This window comes from Trachurus trachurus, assembly GCF_905171665.1.
Source record: "Trachurus trachurus genome assembly, chromosome: 20".
NCBI classification, from domain to species: domain Eukaryota; kingdom Metazoa; phylum Chordata; class Actinopteri; order Carangiformes; family Carangidae; genus Trachurus; species Trachurus trachurus.
Window position 1 is genome coordinate 24,905,214 of NC_139911.1, and position 26,251 is coordinate 24,931,464.

General features: G+C 44.1%; 1 protein-coding gene across 2 annotated transcripts in view; it reads left to right on the forward strand.

The window, feature by feature from the left end:
• Positions 1-939: 939 nt before the first annotated feature.
• Positions 940-26,251, forward strand: part of rreb1a (ras responsive element binding protein 1a) — a 70,913-nt gene continuing 45,601 nt past the window's right edge. For both annotated transcript variants that reach the window (XM_083995805.1, XM_083995804.1), the window contains exon 1: positions 940-1,420. Coding sequence is in view for 1 of the 2 variants with exons in the window: in XM_083995804.1 (XP_083851930.1) it covers positions 1,381-1,420 (40 nt within the window). In the remaining variant the exon portion in view is untranslated. The remainder of the gene's footprint in view (positions 1,421-26,251) is intronic.

Sequence of the window (26,251 nt, forward strand, 5' to 3'; positions counted from 1 at the left end):
ATTTGAACTTTTAAGATAGACTTTTTTACTTTCAAATTATTGTGCTTTTGTGTTGCTTTAGCCTACTTGTTTTTAATAATAATGTTAAGACTTGTAACCTTAGATAGCTCCTGAATTGAACTAATCCAATAAAGGAATGAGTAGCTACTTTATTGCATAGGTTGCCTGAATCCACACAGAGGTAGCCTAGCCTAGCTGTGGATGCTAACATCAGTTGGATACTTCAGCAACACCTCCCTACAGGACGAGCAGCAGTCCACACCGTCTCCTCAGAGGCTGGCGCTGGGCATCCCTCTTCTCCAAAGCCCGCGATATGTGCAACTTCCCCCGCGCCTTCTTCTCATCAGTCCTCGCGATAGGTGCGGCAGCTGACTGTAGGCTGCAGTGTGACTGACTGAGGGAGTGGGGAAGCCCACAGCGCGGATGGTTTCTTTTGTTACTTTTAAAAACAAAGTGCAACTAATGAAACTAACGTCGGTACCGCGTTGTATCTAAGAAATAAACAAAAGAGAAACTAAAACCAATTTTCCAAGCCTACTTTTAGCGAGTTAACAGTGATGGAGTACCGTTTTAGTTGTGTTTAAATAGACTTTGAGGTGATAATTTGTGGGTTGGAAGTTGATTTAAAGTCGTGCAGGAGCACACAGTTTGGTAGTTGATGCGCAGTTGTTGCGCGACAACGGTAGGAAACAAATGAGAGTGATGCTAGCGTAAATAATGGAGCTGTTGTGAAAATGTAATCTCTCTGGCCTTTAACGGGATCGACTAAAGGGATTATTTCTTCCTCCATCACGGCTGCTGATGTGTTAACAGGTCGTTACCAGGGAAAGTAACGCGGTAACGTCTCTTTCGGTGTGCGCGAGAGATGCTTGGTGGCCACGTCCCCCTGGAGACCGAGACAACACGTGATGAGCTTTACTTATCAGGTTTAGAGGGAGAGACATCGAGACACACCGAGGCAGAAACACAGAGGGGGGAGAAAGAGATAGCTGGGAGTCCGAAGAAGAATTAAAAGAAAAACAACTGAGAAGAAAAACACTCTCCTCTCTTCTTTCCTGGAGTTTTTTTTTCTCTTTCCTCGGTGAGAGGAGAGAGAGGGAGGAAGAGAAGCAGTACAGGAGGAGGTTGTGGAGGAGGGAAGGGAGGGGAGGGGAGGGGAGGAGGAGGAGGAGAAGCCGGAGTAAAGTTTGTCCAAGTTTGCACATCCCTTCGGAAACGCCATTTTGATTCCTCTCCTCTCCGGAGCGAGTTGCAGCCTCTCTCTCCCTTCTTTTTTTTTTCTTCATCCCCCTTTATCATCCATCACCGCCGTTTATCATCATCATCATCATCTTCGCCCCCACCAACACCACCACCACCATCATCATCATCCTCGCCACGATGTCTCGGCGCAAGCAGCCCAACCCCAACAAAGTCAAGCGTAAGTCTGCTTTTTTTACCCTCTCCATCGTTGTATTTTGGTGCTTTTCTAGCTCTGTTCTCTCGCTTTTATCGCTGTCCGAGTTGTGTGTCGGTTCTGGGGAGAGAGTTTGGACTTGTTGTGGCTGTAAAAGTAAAGTTTAAGGTGAGATGTGGACTCGGTTGGGGAGGGATAAGAAGTTTTTTTTTCTCTCTCTCTCTCCTCTCCGTGTTGCTTCCTAGTTTGATGCGCATCCAAGCGGTGGAATTCAACCCCAGTCTCTTCCTCATTCACGTACTTTGGCTTATTTTAACAAACAACTTGTTTTGTCGACTTTTGGTGCAACTTTACTTCCCGTTTGCACATTAGGGGCTGTTGTTGGGTGGTTTTACCCCGCGGGGAGGGTGGCAGGAGGGGGTTCAAAGTCTGCTACCCGCCGGAGTCGAGCATCCATATCTCGGGTGCACTTTGGTCGGAGCCTCGCTGTTAGTGGCCATGTGTAAAGCTACCAGACACCGCCGTCAAGCCAACGGCAAACACCAGCACCGCTTCCTGTCGGTCCGTTCAGACAAAAACCACCTGTTGATGAACACGTTAGCGAGCTGAAACGTGAAGTGTGTGCGCTTGAGTTATTACTTGGTTGATGGGCTCTGATTCTCTTTGCAGATTCAGACATGTAGAAAATATACAACCATCTGAGAGAGTTTTGTGAGCATTAGGCCTACATTTTATTTTACACCACCTGTTGTAAATGATCTTACTTTTCTTATGTAGTAGTTTGTCTAACTGTGATCTCTCATAACAGTAAAGTCAAAGTTCCAGTTTTTATCAGCTTCGTAAACTAAATGTTACTGGATAGGCTACAAAGCATCTGAATATGTCATTCAGCTGTCTGGAAATATAGCCTAGTCAGGTTGCTTGTTTTATCCCAACATGTCCACTAAACATTGTGTTTGCTAAGCAACAAATCGCAGTTGAGCAGCTGGAAACATGGAGTATTAGCTGATTCTGCTTTTAAACCTGCCTCAACTGATTAAAACACAACAATAATAGTCACTAGTGGAATGAGCCTTGTTGTAAACGTCAGAGCATCAGTAAACAAAACTCATCCTGAAGTGAGATAGTCTTTCCATATATTAGACTAAGTATATAGGCTACTCGTGTAGATGAGCCTAATGGGACTTTTATTTTGAAGGGGAAATCGCTGCGTTTCCTGTCGCTTTCTGTCGTACGGCGGCCGGCTTGACACCACTGCCGTGACCTTGCCCAGACAATTTTAAGGCGAAATAGACCAGTGTTGATGAGTAAAGTGAAGCAGCGCTACAACGAGGCAGCTCTCAGCGCAGAGCTGCTCGACGTCTCTGTGTTTCTGCTGCTGTTCGGGGACTTTTCGCCTCGTTTCGGAGACTTTTCCACCGTCTCCGGTTACGCGGCGCAGCAGCAGCAGCAGCAGCATCGACGTGACGCCTGTTGCATCCACCTCCTCCTCCTCCTCCTCCTCCTCCCCCTCCTCTCCTTGCTCTCTCTTTTCTGTCTTTCGACATCATCCCCTGCTTCCATTTTAAACGTTAACTCACGGTTAATTTAGACACTTGAGCCCCACTGTGAGCCCACACCGTCGACTTTATCAACTTTTTTAGCGGCTAGCGTAGCCGTTAGCCTCGCCGTGGCTCTTTCCGTGTTGGTACACGGTGGAGGATGCTGCCGCGGCGGTTAAATCTAATTATGTGCTTTTACTGTGTCAAAGAGACTTTGTTATCAGTGATCCGGGTCAATGATTGATGGACAGGCTGAGTGTGGCTGTTTGACTCTTCGGGAACAGAGATGAGCTGGTGGGCTTCTCCTCTCTGTCTCAGGGCTGAACTGGAGAGATAATGGTTGCTAGGGATTTTACCCCCCCTCTCCCCCTCCCCGTGCTCGCCCATGTCTCTCCACCTCCCTGCTGTGGAACTCAGACCCGACTTACAAGTTCCAGTTGATGAACATGTCGGGCTTGTAGCTGACAGTCAGTCTACTCTGCAGTAACTTTATCCAACTTTGTTACATGTTGAACTCCTTCAGGATGCATGTGGGAATGGAAAGTGCGCTCATGGTATTTATTTACATGTGAACTGATAGACGTTTAGCATCTTTTATAGCAGCTTTTACTTTGTGATGCAATGAGCAGTAAATTCACAGTGACTTTGTACAACTTTACTGTGTTTTATAATCCATAATAACTTTTAAACACCTTTTTGACAGTCAAATGTGAGTTCAGAGTAGACAGAATTTACAGCCATTGTTACTATGATATTAAAAGGGGGGATTCCATTGTGTTTGTTGTGATCAATAATGATAACTTTAACCCCAGCAGAATCCATATTTAGAGATTAGAAATCCAACAGTCTAGATGAGCATGATTAGGCTACTATCTTAACAGAAACATCACCGTTATCTGTTTGTGTAACATCATTTTAAATGCATGAGCTTGCACATATAGTCTACTTGCCAGCCCATAGGGCCCCATTGTGAACCCGGAAATGTTGAGTACCCCAAAGTTTTATGTTAGAAATAGATAGTATGGGTCCCCAGTATTCAGAAACTGCCGGATGCTAACTTATATATATTGGGCAATTAGCATAACTGACATAATTAGCATAAATTAGCATACTTTGCCTATATGGGCAATATTTCAACAAAATTGACTTGGCTGATCTGGGCAATATTGGAGTGGTTTTAGGGGTTATTGATGATGCTGAATCCATTTCTGACATTTTCAAAATTCAAAATGGCTGTCTAAACCGGAAGTGACCAGATTTTAACCGCCAGTGGGCCGATTTTGATGGATTTCAAAATCTGGTCATCGGTTTAGACAGCCATTTTGAAATTTGAAAATGTCAGAAATGGATTCAGCATCATCAATAACCCCTAAAACCACTCCAATATTGCCCAGATCAGCCAAGTCAATTTTGTTGAAATATTGCCCATATAGGCAAAGTATGCTAATTTATGCTAATTATGTCAGTTATGCTAATTGCCCAATATATATAAGTTAGCATCCGGCAGTTTCTGAATACTGGGGACCCATACTATATATTTCTAACATAAAACTTTGGGGTACTCAACATTTCCGGGTACTCATTGTTGGCAAGTAGACTAATACAGTATGTGATTTATTTGGAGTTAAATTATTAATTTTACTTTATTTAATGTAGAATTCCTATATAATTCAAATGTATGCAGTGTTTTTTTGTTGTTGTTGTTTTTTACCACATAGATAAAGAGACAGTCTTACAGCACATTTATTGTTCATTTATATATTTTTGTGATCTGATTTGACTTCATCCCCTAAACTATTAGCGATATAGCATAGCTATGGATGTTTAGTGTGTTTGTAGTTATCACAGTGCAGTGGCTTGATCAGTCTCTCTACAGCAGACTCTAACGTGCTCCATAACATTCCTATTCATCTGTGGCTGCATGTGAAGGCCTTGGTGGAGAGTAGAAGGCACGTTCATCCTACTTTACTTTTGTAGATTTTAAAATGTAACGATTTTTGGTGATTGGCAGATAAAGCAGATATTCCTGCTGTCTTTGGTCCTCCTCTCCTCCTCCTCCTCCTCCTCCTCCTCCTCTTCAGTCGGGAGCAGGAGGAGGAGAGATCCGGATGAGCAGTTAGCATTCCATTACGAAATTCAACACTGAGGCCGAGCTGGGCCCTCGGTGACAGGCGCAGATCTCTCTCTCTCTCTCTCTCTCTCTCTCTCTCTCTCTCTCTCTCTCTCTCTCTCTCTCTCTCTCTCTCTCTCTCTCTCTCTCTCTCTCTCTCTCTCTCTCTCTCTCGCCCTCTACCCTTTTCTCTCTCACACTCTCACTCTCTCTCTCTCTCTTCTTGCTGAGGGGGAAACTTTGAGTCGTCCTTCCACTCTTCGTGCAGGCAGTGTGTGTGTGTGTGTGTGCAGATGGAGGGAGGGGTGTTAATCAAGACATCAAAGTGGATGAGGAGTGTGTGTGTGTGTGACCCTACTTTCCCCCTTTTAATCAGAAAATCAGCACCCAGACCGGTCACCTCACTCTGTTCAGCTTCTATGGGCTGACTGGACTACGTGTGGTCGATGAATCAATCTGTCACTTTAAAAGAAAATGAGTTGCCACCTGTTTTGATAATTGTCTGATATTTAAAGTTGTGGTTCATGTACTCAGACTTGACAAACTCCTCCTCTTCCATTCCCTTTGTTATATTGAATGATGACTTTTATGATTTGAATAATTTGACACAAACAGTGATATCATCTTGCACTCTGTTACAATCAGTCAGTTGATTAATCAAACTGTTTGCATTAGTTGAACCATCAGTTCAAACCCAGCACATACAGTCAGTGAACTGTGATGCAGAAGAGAAATCTGAAATCCTCTCATGTTGGAGCAGCTGTAATAAAATGTTCAACTATAATCACAACCATCATTTGATTATGGAAACAGTTATTGCCTTAACTACTGCTGCAGGTCCTGTATTAATGGAGTCTGTGGGGAGCAGGCTGCCATCATCTATTGATTATGTGAACAGAAAATAACATTTCATATCAACTTTATTTCTGACTCAGATCAACAGCTGTCAGAGCTCTTCTTTTCTTCTTCTGTGGTGGCGGACATTTTAAAATGCTGACAGCCGATGATGTAGTCAATGATGTGTCCCACTCTCACACACACGCACACTCAAACACACACACACTCACGCACACAAAGAGTGTCTTATGCAACGCGGCATCCTCCATTGTGAGTGTTTCTTGTGGGAAATGAATACGCATGCACACACACACACACACACACACACACACACACACACACACACACACACACACACACACACACACACACACACACACACACCCTACACACACACACACACACACACCCTGCAGTTCCAGTCATGTAAAGGCATGATGCAGCATGAAGGACCGATGGTTGTTTTTGCTTCTATGCAGCTGATCAAAGTGAAAACCAACCAACGGTCCCAGACTCTCAGTCATTCTGTTCACTTCTGATGGATTTGACAGTTTGATTTATTACACTTTTCTTTTAAATTAACAAACATATGTTAAAGGTATCTATATTTTATTTTGAAAACAAAACAAAAAAAGTCAAATATTAAAGCAAATGCAGGACTGATTAGAAGTTTTGTTGTTCTATTTGAACACAAATTAATATTTGACATACTTTAATATTATAATAATAATACACTTTATTTTAAAGCGCTTTTCAAGGAACTCAAAGACACTGTAAAGGAACAATAAGGGAGAGCAACACAGGAGATAAGAAACAACATGAAACATTGAACATTAAAAACTAAACATTAAAATAGTCAATATTAAACATTTAAAAATATAAGCAGATGAAATGAAATGTGAAAGACAAAAAAACTAAATATGAATTACCTTCATTTTCATATAACTGTGATGAAATACTTCAGTGTCATTGCTGGTAGTTTTTCTACAAAATAAAACCAAAATGACAGAAAAATAATTGTATTAATTTCAATGAATCAGGTTAATAATGAAGCTGAGGAGGAGTACAAATAAACACATCAAGTGAATAAAACATTTTTTTTAAAGGATTTCATATAGAGAAGGTATTTTGCTCTTTTTGTATTAAACGGCAACATGGTGATAATTACAGGGTAGTCCTCTGTGTGTGTGTGTGTGTGTACAAACAATATGAATGAATGAGTAGGAGTGTGAGTTAATGGGGAGTCTCAGTGGGACAGTTGTGTCCACAGGGACGCAAGTGAAGCAGCTAATTAAAAGATCTCATACGCCCTCTGCGACACATTAACCTCCTTTATCTCACACACACACACACACACACACACACACACACACACACACACACACACACACACACACACACACACACACACACACACACACACACACACACACTCTCAGCTGTTGATTTCCACAGTTTGTGTCAGATTACGAGCTCTGTGTGTGTGTGATCAGAAGAAGCTGAGGTGTGTGGTAGCATCACGGCTGTGTGAAGCTGTCTCTGCTTCTGCTCCTAGTTAATCATCAGCATTGTGATGAGTATGTGGAGGATGAACTGGAGAGAATATCATCTCATTCATCAGTGGGTGAAGTAGGGAAAAAGCGTTTCAAGCGTTTGTGGTGAGTCCTGCATAGGGACGTCACCATTATACATTTTCTTGGTACGATTATTGTCAGAGAAATAATCACGGTGTTATGAAGCTTCGATTTTTTTTGGGTCAGCCCTATATCCTACAACCTTTATCCAATGAGGAGAGAGAACGGCATAAAGGGGCGGTCCTCTCTGTGTGTGCAGCCAAGGGATGCGCGTGAATGTGGTGACGTAGGGACGAGGGCGGGGACCGCTAACTCCATCTGCTGACAGGAAGTTAGACAAAACCACCGGATGCTTTAATTTCACAACACTAGGAATGTGTAAAATCAAATTAGTCAAAATATAACTACATTACTCATTGTTTACACAAAATATTTCAAGTATCTATTAATATATGACCAATTCTTAATCCCCAGGGGAAGTGTTTGAAATATTCAGGTCATAAATTGTCATCTATACTAAATGTTTGTGTTTATTTTAATCGTTTTTTGTTTTGTTTAGCTTTTTTTTTTAAATTAAAATGACATGCTAACATTTAAATTGCTACCAATTCAGTGTTGTGTTAGTTAATGGACCAGTGTCGGAGCATTTACCTTTATTTTTTGCCCACATCTGCCGATAAGGTTCCAACATCATCTTTTTGGGAAAGTAACAGTATTTAGGAATCTTTACAATGAATGAATTGTGGCGTTTAATACCACGATTAATTAATTAAGATTATGAAAACAAGTAATGGTGACATCCCTGACTCCTGCATCATGTGACCTGAGCGCCGGCTGAGGGTTGGCTGCTGCTCTGTGATGAGCACAGCAGAGCCAATCAGAGCCGATCAGATGAGGCAGCAGCCACAGATCACAGAGCTCAACACAGCAGATATGTGTCGGTGTGTCTGTGCATCAGCAACACCTAAACACACAGCGACAGCCATCAGCCCCACAGAAGGTTAACATGGCTAGCTCTCTGCCTCTCTGCCTCTCTGTGTGCCCGGCCTCTATTAATAGAGCCGCCTGTTTTAGATAAGATTATGTTCCATCCCCCAACTGACAGGAGGAGGGTTAATACACAGCTCAGAAAGGTGTGGAGGAGGTGGAGGGAGGCTGGGGGTTTGGGGTGAAAGTTGACTTCTGGAACATGAGTTGTGATCCTCACACATGGGGCGTCGTCCTGCAGGTGTCCTCTGTCCACAGCTGACATGATAAAAGCTTTTCTACATTCAACCTGACCTCTTCAGATTGCAGTTTATCTAGATTGTTTAGCTTTTCAGTTGTACTGGTCCTTTTTTGCATTGTCAACACTTGATGCTAACAGTGCACAACAGTGTTACGACACATCTGACTTTGACTTGGATGCTGCAGCGGACCGTGTTGTGATGTAGATGAGCTGTGCAGCGCTGATCAGTAGAAGGTGTTGCAGCATCAGGATGTGACTTGTCAGATGTCATTTCCAGAGCTTTGAAGTGAATGCAATGAATGAAAGGTGCTATTTAGATCAAATTATTATCATTACTTGTGTGACAAACGGAACATTTCCAGATGTTTGGTGACACTTGGAGAAGTCTAGGGTTCTCAGATAGTGGTTTTAAAAAGCTGCTGGCCGAGCGGTGGATGAGGAGATGAATCAGTGAATATTCACTGAAACTTGCTCATGTGACCAAAGCAGAGAAACAGGAAGTTGCTGAAGTGCAGTCAGAGACTTTCTTCAGTGGTTTAAAAACCAGTTCCAGAGTCGTAGTCCTCATGAGGGTGGAGATGCAGCTGGCTGAGTCTGGTCTGGGCGGGGCCACACACTGATGTAGACACAGAGGTGTGGAGGAGGAGGAGGAGGAGGAGGAGGAGGAGGAGGAGGAGGAGGAGGAGGAGGAGGAGGAGGAGGAGGAGGAGGAGGATGAAGTGTGGGGGGATGGGTGGGAGAGTCAAACTATAACACCTCTGTCTGGACCAAATGGCTCATTACCCTCCCCCACCCCCCAACCCCCCACCCCCCCTCCACAGAGACCTGCAGACCTGGAGCTCCAGTCTCCATCTGACTCCCACTGTGCATCACAATAATACACACTGACTCACTTCAGGTCAGAGACATTAGACACCTAACCCCCAGGCTAACTTGGGCCAAGGCCGGTGTTACCATGGCAACAATCACTGATACTGGCTGATTATTACTATTTAAAAATCGTAGTGCTTTTGTTTAGTGGATAATGGGACAACATAGGCTACAACTGACCATAGCCAGCGCTGAGTCAGGAAGATGCTCATTGTGTGTGTGTGTGGGTTTGGAGGCGAGTCACAGGTGGATCAGACAGCTGATTGGTCGCTCAGAGCTTTTATGAGGAAATTCAGTAAATTTTTCGTGACACAGTCCTCATTGTCTCCTTACCTGAGTCTTCCTCGTCCAATAAGGACGCGCTAACTCTCCATCTGTCATAGAAAACAACTGGAACATCAATCTAATAGTTATGCTCTCTTGTTACAATGTCTTGTGAGTGAGAACTGTAGCAATAAATTGATTAATTGAGCAACAGATGCAACTATACTCATTTTTTTAAATCCTTAAACTTAAAACTTAAAGGTTCTGTGGCAGTGATCAGATTGATAGAAAATAACTTTTTTTTTTGACCAGCTAAGGCTGTAGTCTGGTTATCAATGCAGGGATCAATACGCATGGTGTCGGCTCCAGAGTGAAGACCAAGTCCTGACAGAGACGAGTGGAGGAAGAGTGTAATGTGAAACCTGGGATGAATAGCACTAAAGTAGGACACGCACACGCACACAGAGTTTTGCGTGTCTTCTGATGGGTCTCCTCCCATGTGTTTCTGTAGGATTGGTATCAACACACACACACACACACGCACACACACACAGAACCCACCAGATCTGCCTTGTGGTCTCATCATTGGGTTTAAATTTAGGCTGGAGGCAGCTCAGTTATATTGGTAGGCGCGCGCACACACACACAACACACACACACACACACAACACACACACACACACACAGACCACCGTCTTTATATAGCCATGAATACTCTATAGTTAGATGAGTAAATATTACAATCCTCTGTTTGGCTGGGAGCTGCACATCACTGCTGTCAGCTGGTTTGCATGAAGGAGACTCAGAGTCAGAAGTTGCAGCTGTAACCGATGCAGGTCTGAATGGATGTGTATTGATCCAGTGGGTTTGTCTCTGAGTGACAGACAGAAGAGCAGCTGTGATGTCCGGCCTCTAACTATCTACTTATTAGTCCTCATTCTGTCTGTCCTTTCCCTAACGTCCTGCTTGTAATGGCTGCTGCTGTAACAGTAGTTCATTAGGCCGAGGATGAAGCTGTGTTCCTCACTCTGACAGGATTTCTTCCTCTGTGCTGAGTGTGTGTCAGACCAGTGTTGGGATGGAGGTGTTGAATCCTCCTGTGGCTCATGTGAACAGGACAGGAGAAACTTTCACTATGTTTCAGTTGCAGCTGTGTTCCACTCTGGCCTTGACCTGATGAGTTAACACTCACACAGCTCTGGGGCCAGATTCACAAAACTCAGTGTCATTTTTTTTCTTAACTTAAGTCTTGCGAAGAAAAAAAAGAAGTCATATTCTCCAAAAAAGTTCTTAAGTATTTTCTCAACTTTCTTCGTAAGTTTCTTCTGAAGAAAAAACGTAAGAATAAATGGTATTCTTAAAATCAAAGTTCTCAAATTTATTCCTTACTTTTTTCTTAAGACAACCTTAACCTGTCTTAAAATGGCACGTGCAATGATACAATACAATGCAGTGACATATTTTAAGAAGTTCTTAAGTAGGAAAATTAAGAAATTCCTAAAAAATGACTGTTCTTAATCTTAAGAAAATATTGAGGAATTGCACTTAAGAGCTTTCTTATAAACGTCTTAATTTTAGATCTAAGATCTTTCGTAAGAACATATTGGTGAATCTCTTTCTCTGTGTTCTGTCTTTAAGAGATTATAAGAAGAGATCGGTCCTTGTGTTGAGTCGTGTTACTGTGATTATTTGGAGCAAACTAATGCCTCAGCATTATTCACCCTTTAAACTGACTCTGAATGAAAAAAATGACTCTTCCCACGCAGATATCGACCCGTGATGACACTTTTTTTTTTCCGGAGTTGTTGAAACTTCCCTGGAAGCTGGGTAGCAGAGGATGAACAACATCCCTGCTGCTTACGTCAGCCTGTCTCTGATGATAAAGGCTTCACATGGACCAACAGCACACCGAGGACAGAGAGAAGCTATTGTTTCTCCACTTCCTCCATCTCCTCCTCTGCTCTCCTGATGAGAGGCTGCTTCACTTCCCGTTAACCCCTCCATCCTCCTCCTCTCCTCTCCTCTCCGCTGCTCTCCGCTGCTCCTCTGCTCCCCCTCTTTCTGAGTGAACAAGTGAGCAGGATGTTTATTTGGTCACATGATTATGAAGTATTAGTTTGAATGATTATCTGAGGGAAGTGCTGCCACAAATTGCTTTACAGATGCCGTTAGTGATGGGATCATGCTTTTTATAACTTTGCCTAATTAATTCTGAGCTGTCCTGGTTTGCACTGTAGCCAAGTTTGACCATAACGATGTCCTCAAATGTCTTGTTTTGTCCACACAACCAAAGAGAGACTCAGTTTATTGTCATAAAGGAACAAAGAAACCAGAAATATTCACATTTAAGAAGCTGGAATCAGAGAATTTTGACTTTTTTTCTTAAAAAACTACTCTAACAGATAATTCGACTATCAAAAAAGTTGACGATTAATTTAATAATCGATTATTGTTTGATTAATTGTTGCAGCTCTAGACTGAATTCCGACTCTGTGAGATGTGTGAACATCAGAAGCAGCTGCCGTCTCTAGTTTGATAACATCCAGACGTGAGAGTGGCATCGGTCTTCTCACCAATCTCTCTGTGAAAAAGAGAAGTGAAAGTTGTGAAAGGTTGAACTGTGCCTTTAAGTGTCACCAGCAGCAGGTTGGTCCTAAACACATAAAATCATAAAGCAGCTCTGAGATAAGTCTGTGTGAGCATCCTCCTCATCCTGCCTTTCATCTCAGCAGCTCCTCCCCCTCTCCTCTCCTCCTCTAAGATACCCCCCCCCCCCTCCATCCCTCCTCCTCCCCCCATCCCCCCTCCTCCTCCCTCCATCCGTTGTGACATTCTTTCACAGCCGAGCTGCTGGACTTTGGACTGGCAGTAAATACGGCTTTATTTGCTGCAAACAGGGTGAAGGTGGCTGTGTGTGTGTGTGTGTATAATGGCTGATATCCACACACACACTCCCATGCTGTGGTAGTTGGCTCCACAAGCTGCTTATCAGCAAGACACTCTCACCACACCCACACACACACACACACACACACACACACACACACACACACACACACACACACACACACACACACACAGTGCCACTCTGCTGGCATCCCAAACAACAGGTCTGTCTCCACTCGGAGACGTTTCTGCTTCATTCCTCTGCCGTCCGTCCGTCCATCCGTCCATCCGTCCATCCGTCCATCAGCGCCGCTCAGACAGACACACCTTCATCAAGCTGCTGCACACACAACACAACATCCTGTCATCCCGCCAAAATAAAACTCAGCTCACCTCGTTTATCAGTTGGCTCGGCTCATATTTATTTATATAAGTCCACTCTGCAAAATGAAGTGTTTCACAGGAAATAAAAAAACAATAGCAACATTAGCTTTGTGTTCCTGTTCTGGAAAATAAAGAATGCAGAAGTTCTACAGCATTTTATTTTGATGAGGCACAGAAGTGAGTGATTTCCTCATCCTGTGGCCGTTTGTGTCAACAGGTGAAGATGATGTTTGGAAAATAGACAACAGCAAGGACAGTTGAGATGAACAGGTGATGCCTGTAATAATGGAGTGGGCTACAATAATAATCATCAATGTTGTTTATATAAGCCCAGCGGACTGAAACAATGAGTTTTTTTTTTTTTGCTTTTCCACTAGCATTGAAGACGTCCGACATGAGAATCAAACCCGCTAATTTTAAAAACACGTCACCAGCAACAGCGACCACTGGTCTGCACTGAGACTGTTGTTATTCTGTCACCTGAGTTGCAACACGCTGTGGTCCGTCATCCAGCTGCAAAGAGTAGATACTGAGCCAGATAGTTATTGGTAGTTTACCTTAGTCCTCGCGAGTACCCGAGCCAGTGCAGGACTCTGCTGTGAAGGTGGAGACATGCAGCGGTGTATTTGTGACAATAAAAAAATAAAAAATAAAAATAATTGAAGGAGCGGCGGCTAGGATTTAGGAATGGTGGCCCGCTACTCCTAAATGAATGTAGAGGAAACACTGTATACTATAATAATCTGCAGCTTTATGTTAACAGGATCAAATCAAGCCACAAGAGTCGAAACATTGTTCCAAAGTCCAAAAGTCAAGCAAAAAAGTTTCATCAAAACAAAACCAGTTTTCAATTTGGCGCTACTCAAGCTAGCCGTTGTGACAAACGCACTGCCGGTTACTTTCACAAAATAGAAGTGCTTTTACTTTGAAATAGGAAGCTAACCTACCCTCGATGTAGCTTGAACCAAAATAAAGCGTCTTTGCTTGAACCCTCCGTTTTGACCGATCTGGTCCCGTAACCGGCATTTGACTGCTCAAGATGCCTTACCGGAGAGTTTTGTCAGCTCTGAGACCAAGATCGGCCCGCCGGTTTCCGTTTAGAGTTGCTGAAGAGTTTCTCTGATGACTTTAGGTGGAGGCAGGCTAACACTACCTATACACTTCCAGCTTTTGAGCTAAGCTAATTAGCGTATCTCCCATGTTACTGCACGCACAGTTGAAAGGATGGTGTCTATCTGCTGGTCATGGACTCAGGAGTGAGGCAAGACACGAAAAAAAATGTTGGCGTATCCCTTTAAACATCATAAGTCACTGAAAAACCATCATTAACTTATCTTTATTGATCATCATCTTTGTTTGTGGGAAAGATGAAAATACAAATAACAAACCAAAAACCCATAAAAGAAGGGATGGAAAAGTCTTAATTAATAAAAAGTCCAAGTATCAGACAAAGGTTTGGTTCCTGTGAACAGTGGAACCTTCCTGCAGCTGCATTGTGACACACACACACACGCACACAATAATCATGATGGAGGCTGTGAAGGGAGGGTGACAGTCTCCCTCTGCCCCCCCTCCCCCCTCCCCCCCTCACCTTTCTTGCTGACTTGACAGTTTTGTCAGCTGGTTGCTGCTCTGCTGCAGGACTGGAGAGAGGGGGGAGGGGAGGGGAGGGGGGGCGGAGAGAGAATGCAAATAGTTAACTTTATGGCGGGTAAATCAACGCAGGTAGATTGAGTTTTAACCGCAATCACAACTTCAGCACTGTGTGTGTGTGTGTGTGTGGGAGGGAGAGAGAGTGTGGTCCGTTTCCTCTACTCTGACTGGCAGAGCGACGCTGCAGCTTCAGTTGAATCACAGTGAACAGCTGCTCACTGCTACAGTGTCAGACTGGACTTTCTCCTGCATGTAGCAGCGCTAGCCTTCAGTGTCGGAGCTGCACACAGAACACGTGAGCTGATGTCATGTGAACTCCTCTGGGTGTTGGGATCATTCTGCATTCAGTCACAACCTCTGCTGCACATTCTGATTTGACCTCCTGCAACAGTTCATCATGTAGTTGTAGTTAAAAAAAAAAAAAAATTCTAATAATTTAATAATCAAGTCTACAGCAAACCCAAGTGTGTGTTGTTGTAGCTGTGTGTCATAGCAGCAGCAGCAGCAGCAGCAGCAGCATGTGAATGGAGCAAACAGGCCCAGGTTGAGTAATCCCTGTTAATCTGACTGTTAGCAAGGCTGTAATCTAACCACACACACACACACACACACAGGCAGGAATGCATGCATGCAATTTAACACACACATACATGCACCACCCCTCCCTCCTCTGAAAAGGTACCATTGTTTGTTATGCAAACACAGGACACACCTCGTTGCCGGGGTGACACCCCCAGACGTTTTTTTTTTTTTTTTTTTTGAAGCATCCATGTTTCCCTGAGCATCCTTCTCATCTGTCCCCGTCCCCGTCCCCTGGTCTCCTCCAGCAGCAGCCTGATGGTCCCAGTGTTACTGTTGAAGCTGTGACCTTGTGACCAGCAGTAACACTCTGTTCTCACTCTGTGTTGTCCCTGACCCCCCCCCCCCCCCCCCCCCACACACACACACACACACACACACCTTATTTCCAGCTTCACTCAGTTTAAAAACTTGAGAGCTTTATCATGTTTATCATTACTTGGATACGGCTCTGTGTGAAGATGATAATCAATGCTAATTTAATATACTGAATGATGATTTACTTTGATCACTCATTTATTCTAATAATAACTAATGATTACCTGATGACTGCAACTGATGCTGTGTGTGTGTGTGTTGTCATCCTCACTATTTAGCGATGACACGCACAGTGATGATGATTAAATAAATATGTCTCTATATAGTCTGAGAGAGGACATGTGGAGGGCTGAAGGATGGGGACATGATGTCACCTTGTTGTCATGCATCTCAGTGTTTCTGGACGTTTTGTCTGTGGACTGAGGACAGAGACTCAACCTTCACACACTGAGCCTCATAGTCACACTGATAGTGTTTGGTTTATCTGTTACTGTCATGGTGGAACCATCAAATACTTAAAGGTACATTGTGTAGGAATTCCTCCCATCTAGTGTTGTGGTTGTATATCACAAGCAACTCAATGGTATTTTTCATGCTGCATTCACGTGAAATTGGGCAGACGGCAGACGGACGACAGCCGCTGCACATAACGGTATAAACAAGCCTCTATGTAAACAAGTGGTCCGTCAGCAGCACCAGGCAAAACAATACACGTGACAATATGTTGTCATGGTGATGTGGTATTGTTTACCTGACCCACGTTTTACCGGCTTTCTCTGGACTTCTGTGACTAAAATGACATCTGGTTTGTTAGCGACGGCCGTCTGCCCGACTGCAGGTGAATGCAGCATCAGTGTAACGCTCCATTCCTCCTCACTGTGTTACCGCGGTGACTTTTCACAGACGCCACCTCCACCTGAGCCGACAGTTTCCGTGGTTACCTACCGTCACGCTGCCACTGAACGTAAAAACATGGAGACACCACATGGCAGCAGCACCGAGCTTACCCGCTCCATGGAGATATGAATGATATGAACGGCTCATTCAGAGCTGAAAGGAACACTTCACTTTGTTGATGGGGGGGATTACTGGTTAATGAAAAACAGACTTTTAAATGAAATAATCGATTTTCGACAATGTCCCTTTAAAAGAAGTAGTACAATTGAATTAATTGTCAAAGTATTGTCTGAATGGTGTGTAGCCAGTTGACTGGTTGAGTCAGTGACATAAAGAGAATCAGCAAAGTCACATGTGGTTCTGTTGGTGTGGTTTAAAACGGGAGGTGTGTGTGTGTGTGTGTGTGTGTGTGTTTTGGGGGGATGGGGCCTCGGTGTGTGAGTGTGTGTTTTGTCGGTGAGGGTCTACTGTATAGGTGTGTATGTGGTGGATGGGACTCAGGTGTGTGCACTGGGGGATGTTGCAGTAGTAGTGGGTGTGGCCACCAAACCCCATTCAACTTCAATAAACCCTCCCCTGGGAAAGTGCTTCAGTGGGACACACACACACACACGCACGCACGCACACACACATACACACACACCTTTGAATAAACACACAAAGGTGCACCTCAGTAAGTGTGTGTGTGTGTGTGTGTGTGTGTGTGTGTTGTCCTGGAGGCAGACACACAAAGAGGCTCTGAGTCTTTTCACTCAACTGAAACCTGGTCCTCCTCAGAACCACACCCTACACACACACACACACACACACACACACACACACACACACACACACACACACACTGGGAGGTGGTTTTGCAGTTCTCTCTGATTCTCTGTTGTTTTTCTTCACCATCCTTCTCTCTCCTCTTCTCCTCCTTGTTCCCTTCTCTTCCTCCTATCATTCTGCTTGTTTTTCATCCTCACCACTCCATTCTTTTGCTCTTTCCTTTTTTTTTTTTTTTTTTTTTTTTTTTTTTACAAAGTTTCTATTTTCTTGTCAGACATCTTTCACCTCCTCCTCCTTTTTTCCCACTTTCAACCCCTCCATCCTGCCTGCTTCTTTTCCACGTCACTTTCCTTTGACTGCTCTCTTGGTTTTCTCTTCATCCTGTCACCTTCCTCATCCTCTCTGGTAAAAACTACTGTCCCTTTAAGACACAGTTTTATTTTCCACTGCAGTCATCATGCTCTTTCTTCCCTTCCTCAGAAAACAAGTAGATAAAGTCCGAGCTCTGTGTTTCCTGCTCCAACCTGTTGGAGCCTTTCACAATAAGAGCTTTGAACTGGCTTTGTAGTTGTTCTCCAACTGGTAGTGTACTCATCACACTCAGCGAGGGGAGGGCTGTAGAGCCTGAAGAATGCTCAGTCCCCCCCCCTGCATCCTGCTTCCTCTCCAGACAGGAAGTGAAGGATACGGCCGTGTTGTTTCAGCACCGATAGGCAGCGTCAGCGCTGGGGAATGGGATGGAGGAGGACGGAGGTCGCTGGTGCCTGAAGAGTTGGACTTTGTCAAAGTCACCCTCCACCCCCCACCCCCCCACCTCAGCCCTCAGTAACACATTAACTGCTTATCTGGAGCAGCCCTTTGCTCTCGCCCTGTAAAGAGATGCTGTAAAACATCCACAGCTCCAGCTCAACTGGCTGAGCATGCAGTGTGTGTGTGTGTGTGTGTCTAAGTCTAAACTCCACACACACAAGTGAAAAACATTTCCCCTTTTTACTTTGTAGCTAAAAGCAGAAAGATGTGTTTGGATGAAGTAGGCGATCGTGAAGTTCCATGTAAATGAAAAAGAGAAGAATACAACAGAGAGAAATAAAGAGGTGATGGAGAGAAGACAGGATGAGGGGGAGAGAGAGACTCCCCCTCTTTTCACAATAAAGGTCGTCTTTGTGTGTGAAGAATTCAGCCTTCATGTCAGACTCAGATGTAATTAGATGATGCAGTTCAGCTGAGGCCTGGAGATGCTGCTCCTCTCCTCCCTCCTCATCCCTCCTTCTTTTCCTCTCTCTCTAACTCTCTCTGAATACTGCCCCCCCCCCTCAGCCTCTTCTCCTGGTTTAGCTTTTTGCCTCTTATCAATCCTTTTACCCCTTCTTCTGTCCTCAGCAACTCCTCCTTTCCTTTTCCTGCCCCCTTCATCCCTCCTCCTCCTCTTTCCTACTGATGCTTTATCCCTCCTTTCCCCATTCTGCCCCCCCCCAGTCTAATGTATTAAAATTTCTACCTCTACTCTTATTTATGTTTTTCCTCTTTAACTCCTTCCATTTTCCTCCCATTTTCCTACTTTTTTCTCCTGTCCATCTCTTTGTTCTTTCTCCCCTCTTTCCTCCCCCATCTGTCTCCTCCTCTTTCTCTCCTTCATATCATCACTTCCTTTTAATGTCACTTTCTCTTCCTTGCAAATTTTTCTCCCACTTTTTGCTTTCTTTACTCCTCCCTTCTCTCTCACTCTGATACAGACTAAAGTACAAGGCCAGACACTCAGCCAATCAGAGCCCTCGCTGGCTACAGCCCTCCCGTCCCGTGTGTGTATGTGTGTTAGTAATTTAAACAGCTGTTGTTGCCGAGGAGACAGACTTTTTCCAGTTTTGACCAGTTTAACTCTGAAAAACTTTTATTTCAGCTTCCTCTCATCCCTCCCTCCTTCCTCCTTCCCTTGTCTACTTTCTTTTGTCCTTTTCCTGTCTCGTTTCTTCCCCCATCCCTTTCTCTGTTTCTTTCCTCTCCTCCTGTCCTCCCCACTCTCCTCCCATCTCATAGTTTTTTCATTGTTGTTTAGTCTGCAGATCTTAGTAGATTAAAACGTATTAAAGTGTTTGTTTAAACGACTCTGATGAATAGTGAGTCAGTTTTCAGACTGACTTTCTGTCTATTGACTGACTGACTGGCTGATGACACAGCAGCATCCCAGCACTGCTTCTTCTGCTGTCACACACTTCATTAGCTTCAACCATAAGATCTCCATCACACACACACACACACACACACACACACACACACACACACACACACACACACACACACACACTGAAACAATGAGGAAAAGATGTTTACAAATGTAACTGGTTTAAAGAGGAACTAAGCAGGATTTCTCCCGTGGCTCTGCTACATTTTTACCTTCATTAAAAAGCTCCAGAGTAATTGTGATGGTTAAAGCAGAAGTAAGGTGAATGTTTGTGTTAATATAAGTCTTAAATAGTTGTATCTTCCGACAGCAATCACTTCTATAGAGTGTTTGGTCTGAAACACGGGTCTGTCAGTCACTCTGCTCTGCTGTAAGCCCAGGAGAAAACTTTCCTTGTATCCTACAACCTTTATCCAATGAGGAGAGAGAACGGCATAAAGGGCGGTCCTCTCTGTGTGTGCAGCCAAGGGATGCGCGTGAATGTGGTGATGTAGGGACGAGGGCGGGGACTGCTACTGCATCGCCTGACAAGAAGTTAGCTAAAACCACCGGATCGCTTACTTCTGCTTTAACTACATGACTTGTGACTTGTTACCGTGACAACGGAGGCTCTCTGTCTTCACCTGGCGTCTCACTGAAAACCAGCCTTGTAACATCAGTGTAGAACCTGGTCACCGCCCCGGTGTCCCAGCTCTCCTCTCTGCACCGCAACACGAACACGCTCTGTAACCCGTAATCTCTTGTTCATGACGGTTAAGACTACACAAACACACTCTGTAACATCATATATGTTATGTAACATTATCCACCGCTCCATTTATTGATTTCTCACCGGCTTCGTGGTAAACAAATGCACATGGAGGAGAGGAGGGTTAGAGACACAGAGGAAAAGTGACCGGACTTGCATAGTTCCCCTTTAATGTGGATGTCCTCTGAGAGAAAACAACCTCCTCCTCTTCCTCCTCCTCATCCTCCTCCTGCTGCTGCTGGAGTTACAACAACAATAGCAGCTGGGTGTGACCCCCCCCCCCCCCCCCCCCCCCCCCCACCAATCTCTGCCTGTGTGCAAACTAAGTAAACGTCTGAAGTAAACCCTCACAGCTCTTTATCACCTTAATAGAGGATGACTCTCTCTCTCTCTCTCTCTCTCTCTCTCTCTCTCTCTCTCTCTCTCTCTCTCTCTCTCTCTCTCTCTCTCTCTCTCTTGTCTCTTGTGTGTGTGTGATGATGATGATGATGATGATGAAGAAAAAGTCCAGAGCTAAAACTGGCTTTGGCGTGTATGAGCGTGTATGACCTCAAGCAACACACACAACCACACACACACTGCACTGACGCACACTCATCAAACTGTTGTGAGACTCCATCGCTATCACTTAAATAAACCGCACAGTGCGTGTGTGTGTGTGTGTGTGTGTGTGTGTGTGTGTGTGTGTGTGTGTGTGGTCATTTCAGAGTTAATTTTCATGTGACAAACCTGAAACAGAAAATAAGCAGCAACAAAAACCTGCATGTCTGTTCTAACACACATGAGCCAATCAGAGACTAATGAGTCCACTCATCAGAGAAATCAGATGTGATGAGTTGAGAGTTGTGCGTCGTTGTTTAAGTTGAACTTTCTCACAAGTGGTTCAAGTACATTTTTTTTGCGCGTAATCAGTGAACTGGTTTATTCATATCACATGTTGGCTGCAGCAGACGCAGTAATTCAGTCCATCATCATGCTGTTTATCTGACTCATTGATATGAACTGTGCAGGTATCACAGCAGTGGTAGCAGTTAGCTCCACTCACTTGTGTTGTTTTCCTCCTGCCTTAAAGGAGAATTCCGGTCATTTTTGACCCCTAAATTGTTGTCCTGATGGTCACCCAGTGTTGGTTGGAGCAAAAAACGCCACTAAAATTGATGCAGGCAAACCAGAGTTACCATGGCTACCTGGCGCTAGGGATAGCAACAACGCTAACCTATGGGGGCAATTCTTTCAACCACAACAAACACTCAAAAAACAATCAAACATCTCATGGGGGCAATTTTTTCAAGACATTACTATCCGATCGCAGAGCGCCTTCTCCCCGCCACAGAAACTAACACTTTGTCCTTGTTGTGATGATTTCTTTACAAAAATAAACAGTCAGAGATATTTTGGACATTACCACTGCACTGCTCCACCGTTTATTTTTGTACAGAAATCATCACAACAAGGACAAAGTGTTAGTTTCTGTGGCAGGGAGAAGGCGCTCTGCGATCGGATAGTAATGTCTTGAAAAAATTGCCCCCATAGGTTAGCGTTGTTGCTATCGCTAGTGCCGGGTAGCCATGGTAACTCTGGTTTGCCTGCATCAATTTTAGTGGCGTTTTTTGCTCCAACCAACACTGGGTGACCATCAGGACAACGATTTAGGGGTCTGAAATGACCGGAATTGTCCTTTAAGAAAAGAACTGTTGTTGTTACACACTCATTGTGGATGTGACTTTGTGCTGGTAATTAATGAATTTCTCCCTGAGAACAATGAAGTGTGGCGGTCTATCTATTCTCACAACAGCTGCTGATTAATGGAGCCTTTGAACTGAAGAGTTTTAGCTCCACAGGTCTGAGAGATGTCTGAATGACTGGTACACACACACACACACACACACACACACACACACACACACACACACACACACACTTGGCAGCAGCAGTTGTAGTCAGTTGGTGTTGAACTGAAGCATCTCTCTGATAGACAGACTGAAGAGAGAGCCAGAACAGCAGCCTGTTGAAGCAGAGCACACACAGTGTTATGGATGTGGCCAGCTGTGTGTGTGTGGTGTGTGTGTGTGTGTGTGTGTGTGTGTGTGTGTGTGTGTATGCGTGTGTGTGTGGACTTGCCTCTCCAACCACAGTATCTGTCAGCCTGCAAATATGTGGACTCTCTTACCCACACGCACATTAACACACACACACACACTTCCAGTTGTGTTAGCAGATAAGCGGGCGGTGTGTGTGCCAGCTGCTGTGTGTATATATGTGTGTATGTGTGGATTTACAGGGGATGAATGTGTTGCTTGTTGAGCACAGAGACAACTGCTGGAGGAAGATGGAGGGAGGAGGAAGAGGAGGAGGAGGAGGAGGAGGAGGAGGAGGAAGAGGAGGGGTTGCTGAAGTGATGGAGGCAGGAGAGACAGAAAAACAGGAGTGGGTTTTTTCCAATCACAAACATGTACTTGATGGAAATAAAGCTGAGGAGGAAAACAAGCTGTGATTTCAGCTGAATTGGTTTTAGTCATTTTGTAGCAGCAATATCACTTCACTTTTTGGGGTTTTTGTAGCGTTGGTTGAGCAAAACAAGACATTGGAATACGGTCAGTGTTTCCCATCAATTAACATTTGGGCCCGCCACAGTCTCTCACAGAATCTTTTTTTTCTTTTTTTCTCACGTGTGTCTAGGTTGAGAGGCTGACTGGCGGAGATTTATACGTCAGAATCACAAGTATGGAAAGTATGGAATTAGATTTTATACATTTCCAGGTCTGGAAAAGTATGGAAAATGGAAACTGTTGTATGGAAATATTTATTTTAATACTTATCTGGGTTTGGTCTTATGTGAAGTTGTTTGGGTTAATTATTCTGCATGCGCTATTGTATCTACAATCTCCTGGAAATGACTTGGGGACATAATGGCATGCAAATTCAGAATAATGAAAATCATTAAAAAAAAATAAATTGCATAAAAGAAGTCTGGAAATGAGGAAAAATTAGATTTTGAAATTTCAAATGTAGGAACCCATGGAATCAGAGAGATGAGGTGACAGAGTGATGTTCTGACGTTTCAACTGCAAAAAAATGTGGATGAATCCCAACCTTCAGCTGAGCATACAACATGAATGCTGTGTGTGTGTGTGTGTGTGTGTGTGTGTGTGTGTGTGTGTGTGTGTGTGTGTGTGTGTGTGTGTGTGTGTGTGTGTGTGTGTGTGTGTGTGTGTGTGTGTGTGTGAAACCGCAGCAGCAGTGCAAGTGTTTGGCAGCAGTAGAGGAGTGTGAGTAGTTGGTGGTGCAGGTTAGCATCTGGTGACGGAGCAGTGAATAAAGCTTTGAGAGAAGCACACACACACACACACACACACACACACACACACACACACACACACACACACACACGTCCAGGTTAGCATCTGTTAGCCTGCTGGGAATGAATAGAGGTCTAACAGAGGAGAGAGCAGAGGTCGCTGCTGTCTCCCACACCTGTTTGAGCGCGCGTGTGTGTGTGTGAGACAGCTGCTCAGCATGTTGACAGGGACCCCCACCCACCCCCCACTGCCTTCACATTCTGACTTATTGCTGCCCCCTCCCCTCCCTCCACCACCACTGTGGCTGTAATTACAGAAGAAAGCTGGAAAAAGAGATGAGTCTGTGTCAGTGTGCTCTCTCTCTCTGTCTCACACACACACACACACACACACACACTGCTCATAAAAAGTCAGCTGATTTGAGTTTTCATTTTTCTTGTCTTTCTCATGTTCATATCAGGAATCGGCTCATGTTCAAATACAGGAACTAATACTGCTGTGTCATGACGGCTAAACCAGCAGCTCACTTTCTGTTTGACAAACATCATGAGACATCATCATGGACCCGCTGTGATCTCATTAACCCAGACCACAGGTCTGCTAAGTCCACAGTCTGACTTAGGCCCTAAAACATCCCGCTGCTTTTCTCCTAAATTCAGTTTTATTTTTTCCCAAATTCCGTTTAAATTTTAGGAAATTCAGATTTTTCCGTTTAAATTTTGGGGGAGTTTTTTTTTAGCTTTTCCTCTTATTTTACAAGCAAAAAGAGTGTTCTTTTAATGTTAATGACTAGGGCTGTCATAGTTAACGCGTTAATCCGCGATGCGATTAATAAAAAAACCCTAACATGTAAAACATTTTTAATTGCGGCCCATTTTGTCCTCTACTGGACTGGAGTGTGGGACGTCCAGTCCAGTAGGTGGCGGTAACAGACCCCCCCCCCCCCCATATATTACATTTTAATATAGAGATTAATCGCGCGTTAACTATGGAAAAAATTTGATTAATCGCGATTGGAAAAATGAATGGTCTGACAGCCCTACTTTAAATTGATTGAGGTAACAAACAAACATTAATTACAAATACTGCATGATGCAACATAACGCTTATGCTTATGAGCTTTATGTCAAATTCCACGATGTTCTGCATTAAAAATAGACTCTGTTTTAATTGGCCAATTCTGCAATTGTGTGATCATGGACATCACAGGGCCTAATGACTGTAACCATGCATCTTAACAGCTGACACACAGACCCAAGTGTCTTCTGAGCTGAGCATCATCTTTCTTGTCATTCTGCACAGTATGCACTTCTGCAGTGTGTGTGTGTGTGTGTATGCGTGTGCAGCTGCTGTTAGGGTTAGGGTCAGGTCGTCAATGCAGCTCGACAGGTTCCAGAAGTATTTTTTAGTACTTGTATTATACTTGTAGAAGTCACATCATGTACTGCAGCAATAACAGCACACGGTCTAACTATCTGATATGATCCTGTCACCTCGGACCTTTTCCCTCTGCTCACTCTGCACTGTCAACTCTTCATTCATGCTTTTATCACACACACCACAAAGCTAACATTGAATGTAAAGTTACATGAAGGCATCATACATGACTTGTAACACATGTGGAGTTGTGTGAGGCGTGCTGAGACGTCTTTAAGTCTATTTTCAGTTTATACAAAGATGTAAGAAACATCCTCAGATGTCACTCGGCAGCACATGATTAGACTTGAGCTGAAAGTTAACCAGTAACTGCATGTACTGACTCATCTGAGTGTGGTTTGAACAGTTGATAAGGATGCTCACACTGTGGAGAAACAGAGCAGCAGTAAAAGAAAGAGAGAGAGAGAGAAGGGAGGTGGGGGAGGAGGTGTTGATGTCCTTGAGGCAGGAGTTGGGCAGTTAGCCAGGGCCACAGTCCTGACAGCCAATCAGCATTGAGCTTACATGGAAGGTGGCGGGCAGCCAGCCAATGGGGGCAGAGTTTAGTGCGGGATGAGGAGCACAGCGGCTCATCTGGTCTGACTGGATTTTCTCTCTCTGACAAGACCTCACTTCTTTCTTCTTTTCCTCCTTCTTCTCTCACTTCCTTTTTTTACTCAGTGCTCCTTCCACACCCAGGATCCTCTCTCTCTCTCTCTCTCTCTCTCTCTCTCTCTCTCTCTCTCTCTCTCTCTCTCTCTCTCTCTCTCTCTCCCTCCCTCTCTCTCTCTCTCTCTCTCTCTCTCTCTCTCTCTCTCTCTCTCTCTCTCTCTCTCTCTCTCTCTCTCTCTCTCTCTCTCTCAATTCAATTCAAATTTGCTTTTCTATGTAGCCGAGCCAAAGCATATGACTCAATGAAACAAAACAATAAACTTCATAAGAACCTAAGGAAAGAAACCTAAGGAAGATAAATTAAAAAATAATTGTGTGTAAAATAATAGACAATAGTGAGGAGTTGAGATGCTCATCCAGTCATGTAAGAGGCGCCCCACCCCTCCTTTAAAGGAAAAGGCTGACAGACCCATGATGAGACAACTTAGTGTGTATGAAGTGATGTAACCTTTTGTAACTCTAAGCATCTCTGTGTGATAGTTGTGTAACTCTGTGGTTCTCTGTCTGTCCCTGTGGCAGTCCAGGTTTCAACCATTGATCACTATAAAGGTATTGTGTGTGTGTGTGTGTGTGTGTGTGCGCAACATACTGACAAATGTGTGAATCATTGTTTTCCATCAGTCTTTAACTGC